This window comes from Vidua macroura, chromosome 6 (assembly GCF_024509145.1).
Source record: "Vidua macroura isolate BioBank_ID:100142 chromosome 6, ASM2450914v1, whole genome shotgun sequence".
In the NCBI taxonomy this organism is placed as follows: Eukaryota; Metazoa; Chordata; class Aves; order Passeriformes; family Viduidae; genus Vidua; species Vidua macroura.
Genome location: NC_071576.1, coordinates 17,871,742 through 17,887,444, shown reverse-complemented (window position 1 = coordinate 17,887,444; position 15,703 = coordinate 17,871,742). Strand labels below are relative to the sequence as shown.

At 38.1% G+C, this 15,703-nt stretch overlaps 1 protein-coding gene across 1 annotated transcript; it reads left to right on the top strand.

Moving 5' to 3' along the window:
• The first annotated feature begins 7,685 nt into the window (after nucleotides 1-7,685).
• GPR65 (G protein-coupled receptor 65) lies at nucleotides 7,686-10,293 on the top strand. Its single transcript, XM_053980474.1, has one exon. It carries the CDS (start codon nucleotides 7,852-7,854, stop codon nucleotides 8,887-8,889), a length of 1,038 nt encoding a protein of 345 aa, XP_053836449.1. The 5' UTR covers nucleotides 7,686-7,851; the 3' UTR covers nucleotides 8,890-10,293.
• The last annotated feature ends 5,410 nt before the right edge of the window (nucleotides 10,294-15,703 follow it).

Below are 15,703 nucleotides of genomic sequence, written 5' to 3'. Positions count from 1 at the left end.
CGTGAGGATCGCTGGGGTGTTCCCTCAGACTCCAGCTCATACAAGCATGTAGCTCGGAGGAAAAGTAACCCGGAGATCGGCAATGAGCTTGATTATCGTATAAAAATTCGTAATGGGGAACTGTCTTGTCTGTTGACCTCAGTATTTCGGCTAAAGTCCTGCATTGTGTAAGAGCTGTGAAAAAGCCCCGGTTTTGCACGCATTCTAACCATAAAGAATGCTGTTATTCGAGCCTCGGTCACTCTTATTGTCACTGTGTCTCTGCCACTGTCATTGAGGGATCTAATGTCTCAGTGATGACATTACCTGACTGATGTTTCCTGTTTATTTCTTTTTAAATGACAATACCAAGCACTCGCAAAACATTTTGCACTTTACAGCAATATCGAGCATTAACTAATGAGCCTGCTCACACCCAGATGAGCTATATGATACCATTATTACATGCAGATGGTCAGAGTGACTTCCTCAGGGGTATTGTGAGTCAGTGCCAGAGGTAGCATTATGCTCCTGGTCCTATTTTGCATTAATTCCAGCAGACTGTAGAGCTTTACACACCTGGAAGGTTTGCAAAACCATTATGAATTATTTATTGATTCATTTTGATAGTTTCATTGATTAATGCATCAATTTATTTCATGTAAAAGGCTTCAGCGGTGAAATTCAGTCTCTTATTCATTCACTAGATCCTAAAATTGTCAGTTTTCAAAACTTGTATTTGCAATCCTGTGATGTGCTGAGTGCCTACCCTTTTCAATTAGTACAGAAAAATATTCTCATAATCTGTTTTGGTGGAAGGAAAGGGGTATTTTGGTGTGACTCTGTCAACTTTCATTCTGCATCTTGACCTTGTGTTGAACCATTTTTTTCTTTATGCTGAAAGGAGTGAGAAGGAACTCTTTACAAGCAAACTATGGGCCAGATTTGGAGAAGTGAAAGAAGCAGTGGGGGGAACCATGAATTCCATAGGAATTCCACTAATTGACACAGACTGTTACTAGCTGAAGACTGTCCTACATGTCTGGATTTAGAGAAAAAGAAGAGAGAGACAAGGAAAAAGAAAAATGAGGGGGGTATACATTAGAAGGGGTATAATGCATTTCAGGAAGTCTGTACCTCTCAAGTACCTCAGCCAATGGGGAGAGAGAGAGGGAAATGTGGCCAGGAAATTAGGATTAAAAGGAGGCTGCATCCCCTAAAAAGTTTGAGTGACCCCATGGGGAATGACCTCACCCTTTATTCAAATAAAGTTACAGGACTCCTCTGTCTCCTTTTTGGACATAAACCTCTGATGTTTGTGGCTTAATTTTCCTGATAACACCTTTGTTCATGGATCCTTTGTAAAGTCAAATTTAAGCAATAAACTTATTGAGGTCTTACTTATTGCTTATTTTATAAATAAGATAGTTTTCCTCTGTTAATGGTTTTCTGTTTCAGGGTTGGGGTTTTTTTTCTCATCAAACGCTAATAGCATGTGTTGTTCTTGGAGGACTGATCTGAGATACTGTGTATGTCCAGATCTCACAAAAACCCTGGAAAATTGTGGTTTTGCATATGGATGCAATTAAGAATTTATTTCAACATACAGTTTTACTTCCAGAATGCATAAAAAGCATCATCTCCTCTCTTGCTTCCTTTAGTCTTTCAATTCTGCTGTCATCACAGAAAAGAACTGTAGAAATGTTCCAACTCTGTTTCTCTATTTCAAATAAGAACTGTTTTTTCTTTAGCAAACTATAGGAATGCTCAACAAAACACGAGAACCAGCATACTGGACACTTAGTAGGTACCATGTTAGGAAAAAGCACATGGAAAGTGATGAAATAGGTCTTCCTCTAATGACTTTTCCCTCAGTGAAAATGAAGATGTGACTGAAATTTATTTTAGAAATTTATCTAAGTGATCTTCCATTCACCAAACAGGAAGGGGCTATTGTGACAGTTTGAGTATGGCCACAAGTATTGGGTAGTTTAAGCCTCTTGTAACAGTCAGATCAGTAAAATCTGTGGATGAAAAAGTCACACTGACTAAAAAAAAGGAACCAAATCTCTGTATACTGTGGTTAAATATTATAGAGCTGCCTGCTATTCTCAAGGAAGTCAGTATGCTCCTATTTTAGAACTTTTCAATTTGTTCTCTTTCATTTCTCCTTAGCATCTGAATCATCAAACCGGACAGTTTTGGTGTTACTCAACAGATGGACATTTCAAGTGAAATTGTACCCACTTTCTTAAAGCAGAATTGTATTGTTCCAAACAGAATCTAAGAAAAAATGCAATAAACTATTCAGATCACGGAGGGGGAAGAGAACCATGCTCATGTAAAACTTTCCACTGGTCTAATTGAATAGAATTATCTCTTAAAAGAATCACTCCTCTGAAAACTGCATCCAACCTCAGAGTCAGTTTATAAAAAAATACATAAATATGTAACCTGTCACAGTGCATGAAATGCTATTATCCTTTGTTAACTAAAACTATTCATGAACTTCTCATAAATTCTGAAAATACTTAATTCTTTTTCCACAAACTCCTAAAGTCATTGTAAAACATTTTTGAGCTCTTCTCGGGTGGATTCTTACTTGATTCTGTGATCAGTTTGTAGGGAAAGGCAGGTGAGGTCCTTCAGTCAACAAAACATATACACATTTTGAGCTTATACAAGTAAACACAAATAAAACACAGCATTTCATTTCTGTGGATTGGTTCCTCTGCAGAACATAATGTCTCCTAGATAAGGGGTGTATAATACACTACAGTCATATAATTAGGCAATATTTTAAATTAAACTTTTATAAACTCTCTAAAAGTATTCCTATATCTACTGAGGTTGCTTTCATCCTTTTTTCATCATCTTTTTTCTCATGATAAGCTTAGCTTAACAAGGAATTGGGGACAGAATAAAAAAAAAGGAAGTAAAACCAAGAGATGTGTGAACTGCTGCCTGTTTATCTAAGAGCAGCTTCCTGTCTCTGTATCTGATGAAGCAGAAGCAGACACTTTCTCAGAAGCAGATACAGGTTACAGTGCCAATGGCATAACGGGAACCACTGCACGGGGACACGTGGCAGCCAAGGTAAGTGCTCAGGAGCCAGGGACAGGTTTCAACATTCTGGGACAGGTTTCAGCCTAGCTCTCCCTGATGGGATGCTGGCATCATACATGTGACAGTAGGGACACAAAGGGGCTGGAAAATATTGCTCTGGGAGAAATCCCAGCACAACCAAAACATGAGACTAAGGCAAAAGACATCAAAAGATTGAATTAGGAAAGATGTGCCTAGGATTACAGAAAAAAACTTGATTCATTGTTTGTTGTAATGGCATTGCCATGATCAAAATACTGTTGATTACAAAAGGGGGGAAGAATGGAGAAGAACTGTATTTGGGGATGAATTTTCAACATTCTGAGCTGTCCCATCACTGCAAAATGTGCCTCAGGACTCACAGAGGGTTCTGGTAACTCTTCTATTAGTGTTCTCCAGTATTTTCAGACACTGTTAAGATACCCAGTGCTATTCATATGAATATGCAAAATGCTTAAAACTTAGCAGAAAAATAAGCTCTGTTAAAAATAGCTTCATTGAATGCCATGTATCATGTATGTGAAAATATATTGTACATCTTTCTGTATGCATAGATGAAAACATGAGGCACTTAAAGATATAGCAAAATAATACTTGCCTGCATGGCCTACATTCTAAAAAATGTGGGTTTTTTTTTTTCCTATTTGCTCACATTAAGTGAATGTTTATGCTCAATGAAACAGTCTGTAAATTATATGTTAAAGTTAAAAAGGCTGAGATCTTTTAGACTTGAGTCTCTACAGAATCTCATGGAGATGTATAGGTGAAATTTAATGTTTTATGAGGAAAATTGCTGTTAATTTTAAGCAAAAAAGGCCATGTTTCAGAAAGGCATATTTCAACTCTCCTAAACGGTGAAGTTTTTCAGAACTGAGTTGTAAGATCTGCTCCTTAGGTAAAAAGAATTAGCTATGGAACATCCCCTGTACTTGAAGAACTCAACTTGGCAGTAGAACTTATTTTGAGAACACAAAGCAATCTACTTTTTTGAAATTTCTTAAAGAGAAAAAGGAAAACAATCTATCTTTCCATCTTGTGATTGATATACAGTATCATCAGTACAGCAGCTACTGCGCTAGCTCTCACAGCATTGTTCCTTTCTTCCCTTACAAAGTTTTTTACAGATAGGAGTATGGGATATCCTTTTGTATTTAAGCTTATGAAAAATTAACTTTGTACTTTGTGACTTTCACAATGTCGTAAATGGAGAGACCACATAAAGCTCTCTGTGAACCTGAAGAAGATACTGTAGAAATGTGTTGATACAAATCCAGTATATAATGACTACTTTTCTCTAGGAAATCTCACAGAATTCCATTACAGGCTTGTTTTCATACAGTACTTGAAGCATTTGCTAGTCCATTTCTCTAAATTTTTTGTCTTACTAACCCTTCAGAATTCCCGTACAGTGGGTTTTCTGTAGCAAAATGACAGAGACAAGAACTATGGTAATAATTGAATAATGTGTCTAAAAGAAAGAATTACTGTTAAGAATTTTTATACTTTTTTAATTTGAAACATCTGAGATCAAAATAAGTCACAAGTATATGGAATTAGTCACAGTAGGTTTGGACTGTGAAAATCAAACCATTAGACCATATTATTAAACCAAAATTCCTTGATGGTTAAAACAATATATCGTTGGGGAAAATAATCAAATATTGTTTTTTAGAATAGCTGTAAGCCAATACCATCCTCCTAGGCAAAGCCAGCAGGTGTGCTCAGTAGCAGAGAGAAAACCTGGGAATGCTTCAGATCATGCATTCAGGTAAGAAAAATCATCTTGCATTACAAAGTCCTAATTATGAAAAAAACAACTCAGCAAGAAAGCGTGATATTGACTACTTCCTCTGAAATAAGGCCCCAAGCAATTTGAGTGAAATGTGTTGTAATCAGGGCAAAGTGGTGCTTTCTGCTTTTATATTTCTGTGCAAGAAACTGCAGCATGCATTGTGGCAAGCTTCATTTGCTGGCTTTTTGACACACTTAAGTATAGGTCATCAATACGTGCCAGAATGACACACTTCTCGTTATTACCATCATTGAAAGCATGTCCTCATGTAAGTACCATCAATGTGTCATCAAAGTTCGGACATGGATTACCTGGGAATGCTGCACGGCCTCCAAGGCTGTGTTCACAGGAACTAAGGAACATACTGGTTAAGAAAAGAAAGCAATGGACTACAGTGACTTGTGAATATGAAGGACAGAAAAAACTGAGGTGACAATTTTCATGTAGTCTCAACTGATTTCCTTGAATTTCATTTTTAGTGTCCCAGCCTGCCATTTGCCAATTACACTTTCAGATATTAGTTCATTAAGGCAGTTGGCAGAAGAGCAAAGCAGTCTTGCCCCAAAGAACGCGTGGTTTATTCAGATAAGAGCAATATAAGGACAAGTGTTTTACTTTATAATCAGTAAGATGAACAGAGCAAAATTCTTAGAAACAATGAGCTAAAATGAAAAAGCTGAAAAAACCCAAGTGGTATGAGGAAATTGGCATGTTGGTCTAAGAGTAGATAAAAAATAAGCTGTTGTGGGTAGTAAGAGAAAAGTTGGGAGCTTACAAGGATGGTGAATCTGTAATACAAGAAGTTAACTAACAAAAGAGAAAGAGTTTATGTGGGAGGGAGAAGGAATTCCAATTTCTCAGTCACGAGACCAGGAAACGCTGCCTCATACACTTGCTGCATTACACACATGCTTCTGAAAGGGCATGTTTCCCTCCTAGACATGAAGAAACCTGTCACAGGAAAAGAGATGCTAAAGTGTGATTAGGAAAAGAGGTAGGTATTTTATCTTTGATTCATCTGGTCTGTCTGCATACATTTGATTTCTCTTTGGTGAGAAGTGTGTCACAAAACCCTTTGATCCAATTTCTAGAGCTAGATTTTTATTTTGTGATACTTATCTGTACTGATAAGCTTGCAGTGCCTTATTTACCGTGTGGTTTTATGAAACCAAGCTGAAATGCAGACATCTTATGTTTATCTTAAATATAGACACTGCATTTTTTTTAAATTAGTCATCATGTTGATAAGGTTCCTCAATGGACCAAATTGCCAAGTCCTTATCAAGAATTTTCCTTGGCTTTCAAGATTGTGAGTGAGTTTAGCTGATAATTTAGGCAACTTGATCAAATAAGGTAGTGGCAGGTAAAATTGCATATGTGCTTTCTGGGTAGTTTTGTCATTGTTCCTTTTTTTAATGAATAATAATGAAAGGGGCTTTTTTGTGGACAAGAGATCCATAGAATAACCTCTCAGCACAGGCAATAAGCCTGTTTGGGGTTTTTCTGATAAACCCACAAACACATCAAACCTATAAAAGGCTGAATTTTTCTTACCACAAAAAAAAAGTTTCTGCACACAAGATGTATTCCGTTTGAGTTCTTTCCCATGTGAGAACAACTGTAGACGTGCTATCTTGCAACCTACTCATTCTTCAGCCTCTTCACCTCCTCTGCTGCAGTCCAGGCTCAAAGCACAGATTAGCTATTACAGCAGTCTCTCAAGCAGTTAGCATGTTTGGCAGTATAACTGGTTTGCAACCAATATTTTCCATTCTTGTACTTCCTGAATGTAACAATTAGTTCTCTAGTGAAGGGAACTGTCAAGTGTCAGAGCTGTGATACTATCAGTGAGTACCAGCTCTCTCACACCTACGGTTGTACACCCTTTCTTACCCTTTCTTTCCCCTTTCTAAAGGTCAGCTCTTCTACGTGTTCCTAAGGCTCATGCATGCAACATCTCCAGTCCCACTGCTTTAGTGACAGGGCTGTCATTTTATTGATATTTTCATGTTGAAGCTGCTGGTAACCACAGTCCTGGAAGTGACTAAGAAAAGTTCAATTGCTAATGGCTTTATAAGCTCATGCATCACAGCTGCAATTTTTAGAGGGAAGAAGTGTTAATGAAAAACTCTGCTCAGTCTCCACCTCACATGTTCAAAGGGACACCCAGCAGATTGTCGTGTGCATGCAGGAGCCCAATAGCCTGGCGCGTTTCACACGAGGGTTTCTGGTACATGCAGTAAGCCTTGCTGGAACAGCACAGTTGATGGCAAGTTTGTGTGGGATCACATACAAAGGAGGAGAGAGGGATGTGTGAGGATGCAAAGACAAGAGTGATTTGCAATACGAAAGATACCAGACACACATTTTCCTCTTCTGAACAGGTCCCAACATCCAGAGGTACCTGATTCCCTGTATTTCTATCCTCCTCTCTCCATTGCCATACATTGTTTGAAGTAAGAAATCTGCCATATTCATATTCCCAAAGCAGTACTTTCTATAATAATAGAAAGCGCACATCTATTATTTTATTTGTGGTCCACTTTCTGATCTCCTTTAACTCTCCCACAAGAGAGACCCAGGATTGCAGGACACCACCCTGGTCCTAGAAGAAGTGTCTTAACTATTCATCCTACTTCTGCTGTGGAAGCTTCCATCTAAGTCACCTTGACAACCTTAGATTTTGGGTTCCTCTTCCTTTGCATTCCTAACTCCAGGAGCATTAACATCCTCTGATCTTCTAAAACCAGTTTCTTTCTTCTAGGAAAAAAAAAAAAAAAAAAAAAAAAACCACCAAGAATCCCATAAAAACAACAGAAATGTAATAGGTGACATTTTTCCTTTTTGGTAGCAGAAAGCTGGAATCTTGTCAATCAGGTCCTGAAGAACTAACAGATGACAGCCCATCAGACTACAACAGGGGGTTTTATTGCACCCAGGCTGGAATTATCTCAAGGATACTATTGGGGTGGACAATGAACAACAGCATTGAGTGCCATGATGATCACACCCTGGATAAGTATTTGTTTCCATTTGTGTACAGCATTGTGATGATGATCAGTATTCCCATCAACTGCATATCTCTCTATGCATCTTGCATTCAGGTGAGGAAAAAGAATGAGTTAGCAGTCTACATCTTTAGCCTGTCTCTGGCTGACCTTTTGTACTCTTTGATTCTACCTCTGTGGATTGATTATGCTTGGCATGGAGATGACTGGAGGCTCTCTGCCTTGCTTTGTCAGATTTTTGCCTTCCTTATGTATATGAATTTCTACACCAGCACTGCGTTCCTTGCTTGCATCTCTCTTGACAGGTACCTGGCATTAGTTCACCCCTTGAAGCTCCAGTACTTGCGCACAAGAAGATTTTCATTGATTGTCAGCATAATTGTTTGGCTTCTGGAAAGCATCTTTAATTCAGTCATATTGGTGTACAAAGAAGTATTCAATGATCCTTGCAATTTCACTAATCATACATTATGCTATGATAACTACCCCCTGGAAAGGTGGCAGGCGAACATAAATTTATTCCGGATATGCTCAGGGTACTTGGTCCCTTTGATAATCATTGTGTTTTGCTACCATAAAATCTACCAAGTAGTGAGGTATAACCAAGCCACAGTAGATGAAGAAAAGAAAAAAGTGAAGAAACTAATTGTGAACATCGCAGTTAGTTTCATTGTTTGCTTCACTCCTTATCATGTTATACTGCTTATCCGCAGCATCAAAGAGCCTTCCACGTCTGACCCACAGCTTTTGTTGCTGATGTATAAGGTTTACAGAATCACACAGGCCTTAACAAGTTTGAATTGCATTGCGGATCCCATTCTGTACTGCTTTGTGAGTGAAACTGCACGAACAGAGATAGTGAATTTGCTCAGGTGTTGCTTGTGCCTACGAAAGCGTGAGGAAGACCAGGTGAAAGGACATGCTCTACACAGCTCTGCTACAAAAACCACTGCACTGATCACCTACAGAAGTTCCTGTGAAACACAGACTGTCAAAATTTCCTGAATGAACACATGCAGAGGAAAACTGGATAACCTAAAAGGGAAAGAAAGAAAGAAAGAAAAATTGTTCTGCTAGGAACTTGTGTACCTAGGAAATGCCCCAAAGTCAGAGATACCAGTCTAAGCAAAACCAGTAGCTGGAGCCAATAAGAGCTTACTATAGGGTCAATGAAATCAATGGAGTATCAACACATATCTTTAAATCCCGTGTGGTATGTAAATCAGTGACAACAAACAAACACACAGTCAAGAAGGATGGCTGTGACATGCTGACAGAATTACTGAAGGTCCCCCACAGAACTGTCTCCTCTTGCAGCCATCCTGCTGCAATGCACTAAGCTGGGGGAAGGCTGAAGTCTTCTTTGTATGGATTAGCAAAGGACCAGACAGAGGGAGTGTGGTAAATTTCATGTTGTTATTTATGCTGCTATGATGGTTCTTGTGTTTCATTAAAGACTCCAATTTTTCTTTAGCATAGCCCTTAGATCACACACTTCTTAAAATTGCTTACCTCCTATATATGGGCACTTACCTGCCCTAAGCTTTTGTTTTCCTTGAAAAATATATGTTCTAATGTATAGCTGTATGTCTGTAGTTTCATTACAATGCCAGTATTGGGTTTCAGATAGTTGAAGATTCATTAATTCAAGTGCCTATAAAGAAACAAATTCTAGCCACCAGTGTTTTAATTTGGATGAAACTTTTCCTGATACATGCAGGAGAGAAAGAGAAGGATAGAAAGGTGAGGTTTCACATCTCAGCAATGTAAAGGGCCAGCCTTCAGGGTTGCTTATTATGACTGAAATCTGGAGTGTGGTTCCATTTTCAGACTCAATAGAGTAAGGTTTGCATACATTTACTTAACTGCACATGGAGGCCTGAGCTAGAGATTCCAGGGCTCTCAGTCTGGAAGTTTTAAAAAAAATTAAACAAGCCAGCCAGCAATACTGGCAAACCAGCAGAGAGCATGAACATACCAACAAACAGTAAGAATGGAAGCAAAAGAACCCACACAATTTTGAAAAAGTTGGTGTTAGCACAAATCAGAAGTGCAGCTGTTAATTGAGGGACCTGTTCAGGTGCAGGCAGAAACAGCTGCCTGGCTCCCTGGTTCCTTGTCCCATCCAAACACCTGACCCTCTGAAAAGAGTTAAAACATTACATTTTTTTCTCTTCTTACAACTTTTTAACTTTTGCTCAATTCCCAGGAAAAATATTTGGTTATGGTGTTTTTTTTTATTTCATAGGGAAAGAATTTTTCTTTCCATCAAAAACAAGAATCACCCTCTAGCAAATTTGTGTGGTGGAAAGATTTTGACCAGCACTTTTCAGCACCCTTTTTGGTCTGACATTATGTGTGGAGGATGTGCATAAAGTGGTCACAAGCAATAATATATTTCTTATGAGAGTTTGCCTCTGTGTTTAAATAAAAAAAAAAAAATATCCATTGCAAAGAGCATTTCTGTTGTTTTCATGAGTTGCTGTGTGTCTGTACTTTCCATTAATTTCACATTCTGAAATAGGACCTTGCCAGGCTGCACAAGCTGGGCTTGTTCAGCCTGGAGAAGAGAAGACTTTGGGGGACCTAATGGCAGCTTTGCAATCCTGCAGAGGGTATTGAGAAGATGGAGCCAAGCTCTTCACAAGAGCTCATAGCAGGAGTGGTGTGTTTTAAGCCTGGCTGGAAATTAGGGACCGCACAGCCACTTGCTCAACCCCCTTCTGTTCCCCCACAGACAGGTGGAGTGGAAAGGAGAATCAAAGTAAAAATTGTAGGTTTAGATTAAGAACAGTTTTATAATCAAAAATAAATTTAAAATGTAGTAATAATGGTCAATTATAATAATAATGATAATAATAAGGGAAAAAACAAGAGACACACAACACAATTGCTCACCACCCACTGACCAATGCCAGACCTCCCTTCCTGAACCCAGATCAGCCACTCTTCTGGGTAACTTCCCCCAGGTTATATATTGAGCAGGACATTCTATTGTGTGGAATATCCCTTTGGCCAGTTCAAGTCACCGGTCCCAGATAAGCCCCCTCCCAGTTTCTTTTGCAAACCTCCTGAGTGGCAGAGCATGAGACAAGAAAAAAGTCCTTTACTTAGGATAAATACTTGACAAAACTGAAACACATGAGTGTGTTATCAACACCATTCTGATTCTGAATTCAAAACACAGCACTGTAACAGCTATTGGAAGGAACTTAACTCTACCTGAGCTGAAAACAGGACAAGAAATCATGTGTAAGACCTGAAGGGTCAGAGCTGATATAAGGAAGAGTTTCTGAGCTATGAAGAATTGATAAGCAGTGGATCAGGTTGCACCAAGATGTTTTGTGTGCTCCATCCTCAGCAGATTCCAATACCCAACTCAACAAAGCTTGAGCAACATCTGACCTTGTAGCTGATCTTCCCTTTAGCAGAAGGTTGCATTTGAGATTCCCTGAGGTCCCTTCAAACCACAATTGTCCTGTGATCCTGTGGGTAGTCACTGTTCTGGCTATTGCTTTCATCTCTAGAAAATTACATCCCCTTCTTTTTTGTTTCAATTTACTGAATTTTGTTTTGATGTGGGTTTGTGTTTCTGATTTGGGGGTCTTTTTTTTTGTAGTTCCTTCTTATATATTATAAAGGAAGAATTATGCAAGCAGCAGTGCAAGTTACTTAATAATGAATTTTTCCACTGCTGACCTATGCATTTTGCAACAGAATGTGAACTTTCACTGAAATTGAAATTAGCATTGAAATGAAAGCAGAACCAAACTTCAGTGTAACTTCATGGAAAACTTAACTCAGTGGTTCATTTTTAAATCTTTCACATGCCATAAAGGCTGGAAAGTTAATTCTATTTGGGCTTTTAATTTAAAGAATTTAAGAATTAATTTAAAGAATTATGAAAACTGAATCTAAGCAACAAAATCGAGTCAAATTAAACCTCGGTGTCAGGGAGTAGTGAGAGCTGGCAGCTCCACAAGGGGCAGTGAGCCAGGAGCTGAGGGTGACAGCCTTGTAGAATTTTTGTATAATTTTGGCCTTACCTGCCATATCTCCCTGTTTAAAAAAAAATCTTCCTTCCTTTTAATAACAGGGGAACAAAGGAATGGCTGTATTTCTGACCTCACATGAAAAGCTATACTCAATCTTATTTCAATCTTATTTCAATCTTATTTCAAATTTCTAGCACTTTAGCACAGAGTTTTTTGCTTCTCAATCCTAGTCATATCTCAGGCATATATTGAACGACTGGAGAGATTGTCACCACAGTTTCCTTCATCTGATAGCTGGTACCTTACCAGATGTCCCAACAAGTACTAAATCCAGAAAGCTACAATCTAAAGGAAAGATATATATACTGTGTTCTGTTTCACATACTTAATCATATGTGTGAGGAAACACTGTGAGGAAAATGCTGTTGATCCTGTAAATCAGGAATTCCTTAGACTCGCATCCTTAGGCTCACATCCTTAAATGAAATGAACTGGTGAGACTCAGGTGAGTATCCTAATTTGAGGTACAAGGTCTTAACATGCTGTCTGGCTTATGGCAATTCATCTGCTTAGTTGTCATTTCACCACAGGAGACAGAAGGATTCTTAAACAAAAAGGTAGTTCTTAGTGGGCAAAAGGAACTCTTAACTCTGCCCAATACCTACCAAGTGATTCCTGAGATTCATTGTGTGCTCAGAAAGAGAACATAAACACATGGCTTCACTGTTTTTGGTCATCCCCATGCACTGCAACCCAACAAATAAGCCACAGTAAACCAAAGTTTCTGTTCCTTCTCAGAATGTGTTGCAGCAGAAAAAAAAAAAAAAAACAAACAAAAAAAAACAAACTAACAAAAAAAAAAAAAAAAACAAAAAAAAAAAAACCAAAACAAAAAAAAAACAAAAAAAAAAAAAAAAAAAAAAAAAAAAAAAACAGAAAAGGTCAAACTATTGAGGACTGCTAATGTATTCATGGTAACCCCATGCAAACATGTGAGCTCTCCTTCCTGGCATGCAGAGAACAAGCACATGTCACTGTCTGCAGCTCAGTGTATGTGAACCTAATATGAGCACAACCAACCTTGGGAAAAGCTTCATCCTGGGATGTTGTATAGGGAAACGATGTTGCAGTCACATTTGTTACAGAGTTTGTGCCAGAAATGTGTGAAATACAAGATATAACTTCTTGGACACCTGCTCTGATATGATCAGTGCCAGTCTTCCTTCCCCACCTGATGGCTGTTGGCTCCCAGGGCAGGGTCTAAACCCTGTTCAGGTATGACTCAGACCTCATAATGTAACAGAAGGAAAAAGATACTACAGTGTATTGTGAAGGGTGCTGTGTATTGCCTGTGACTCCTCATGTAACTGCATCGAATTTTGCAGCTGTGAAAATTCCCCATGCTCTGAGAAGATCATTTCATCATGAAGTCTAGAGTTCAAACTTAGAGAATGATTTATTTCTGTGGAAAGCAGGAAATAAATTTAGGCAGTAGCATTTAGCACTTTAAAATTAGACATGTTTAGAGAGGAAAAAAAATCCTGAAGGTTTTTTTCATCCCCAGTACACTGCTAGTAGATTCAAATTTTGATTTTATATAAGCCTGACGTATGAGGTTTCAAAAATATCTAGAAATATTCATCAGCAGTGGGCACCATAACTGTATCTCTGCCAAGGCAAGTCAAAGAAAATAACTTTATCTGAGGGGAAAAAACCCCGATTCTTCCTGTCTCACTATTGTTTATACTCACAATTTCTTCAGAATTCTTTCATGTGGCCACCTGAAAGTCACAGCTCTTGTATTTGGAGGTTCATGTGTATTTGCCCTTACTTTTTCTTGTGTTTTATGTTCATACCTGTACAGTCTTCACAATGTTAATTTTAAAAAACTAAATGTGGGACAGGAAAAAATAAGATAAGATATAGTATATTTAACTGTAATTGATTTTTAAATAAAATCTTAAGAGTGACTTGCTATGCATTTTTTAAACCTTAATAGTCAGTTTATTTCTTCAGTGTAACAGTAAAAAACTTATATAATAGAAAACTGTCTTGATCACTCAGATCAAGCAAAAGGAACCTGCAAAATGGATTTAGCTGGGAGCCTTTCAAAAACTTGCTAACATGGTACATGTGGGTTTATATTTTCTTTGTTGCACATTCACTTCAATTCATTACAGGCATACTAAAAGTGAAACCACTTCTGGATACTTCTTTGGGTTTTAGCCAGTTACACAGTTTGTTTATTTTTAGCAATTCATTCAGAGAAACAAGGAGCAAGAACTCCGAGACCTTTTGCAGCACTACCTGTGCAGGAGGCATAAGACACCCAACACAGACATTAAATCTGGCTCTTCACTAAGATTCCTGTAAATACATTCTGAAGAAAATAAAATAATCACCTTAATGATTGCAGTGAGAGGTGGTAGGAATATCTGTGCTTGGATACATATTATTTTATGGAAAATGCCTGTTCCTGTCATTTCAGGAAATATATTTTTCCTTAAATTCTTGGGGTTTTTTTCTTGCAAAATACTGTTTATCATTATCATTCAAATTTAAATATAGTGGAAAATTAGGATTACCTCAGCTGTATATACAAAAGCCTTGTCTAAAAAGAGTGAGCTGAGAGACTGTCCTCACTAGGTGGCGATTTTGGTCTGTTTAGGCAGGTTTTATGGAAAAGCATAAAAACGCTCCTAGTTTAAAGCTGTGTCTCTTAAACAGAAGAAAAGGAAGTTTGGGAACAGAGCTGGCCAATGTGCCCCGAATTCCCATGAGGCTGCAGTGAGCCACCATGGTCCTTTCAACCTCTGCCTTGAGCTCCAGCAAGCTGTCAGGCTGTCAGTCATCAGACCCAGGAGTAAAATCAAACAGCCCAACAGGGAGCCCTGAGAGCTGTCTGCAGTAGTACACCATGAGCTCTCATTTTTCTGGTTCAGTCATGTGTATCTAAACATTATATTTAACAGTGAAAAACGTTCACAGTGAAAACGTATGCTGTGCAAGTCCATCCAATATGAAGCCTTAGGTTTCTCTTCTTCCTTTTTCTTTTACCTCCATTTCACTAGTCCTTATATTGATTTGCTTCTTTTTTCTTTTTCCAGAGTTCATTCTTCTATCTTGCTCCACCCTGGTCCATTATATGTCCTGAAGAATATTTTTTAAAAATCTCTGCTCAACTCCTCACATCTTTATTAGTAATATAAGCAACTCTGAGCCATGCCACAGCACATGGAACTGTCATGTTGTTGGGGAAGGAAAAAAAAAACTCACTAGGTATCAGTATTTTGGCTAGGTCAGAAAGGACATATTTACCACAATGGCAGCCAAAAGCAGGATTAAGGAGAATTTTCTCACAGCTTAAATGAACTCCAGGGCCAGCCACCATGAAGTTTCATATGAATGTCATAGCAAAATAAACGGATGTCATGCAACCCAGGTTTCTTGTTACTACAATCTTCTGTGCTTTGCCCCGCTTTTCATCCCCTTATATTTGGGCTTTTTTTGTCCCTGTTAGTTTCTTCTCTGAAGACCCCTCTAATATGCAACTGAAGTAACTTAGAAATTTCAGTTTTAAAATTAAAAGTTGTTTACTAGAACAAATATCGTGTCTTTACCTTACCTTAGAATGCTATGAGGATGATCGAAATTCATACTGAATTTCAAAAAATTACTACAGACACATGAATCAGCTTGATCAGAAAAGAAAAGAATCTTGCTGAGCTCTTACATCATATTAATAATTATGTGTGAATAAACACAGAACAACTGTAGAGTGCTGTGTTGGGCAGGAATAACAATGACTTATTTAAACAAGATGG

Coding starts and splice junctions, on each gene's coding strand:
- GPR65 (XM_053980474.1), top strand. CDS start 7,852: ATGAACAACAGCATTGAGTGCCATGATGATCACACCCTGGATAAGTAT.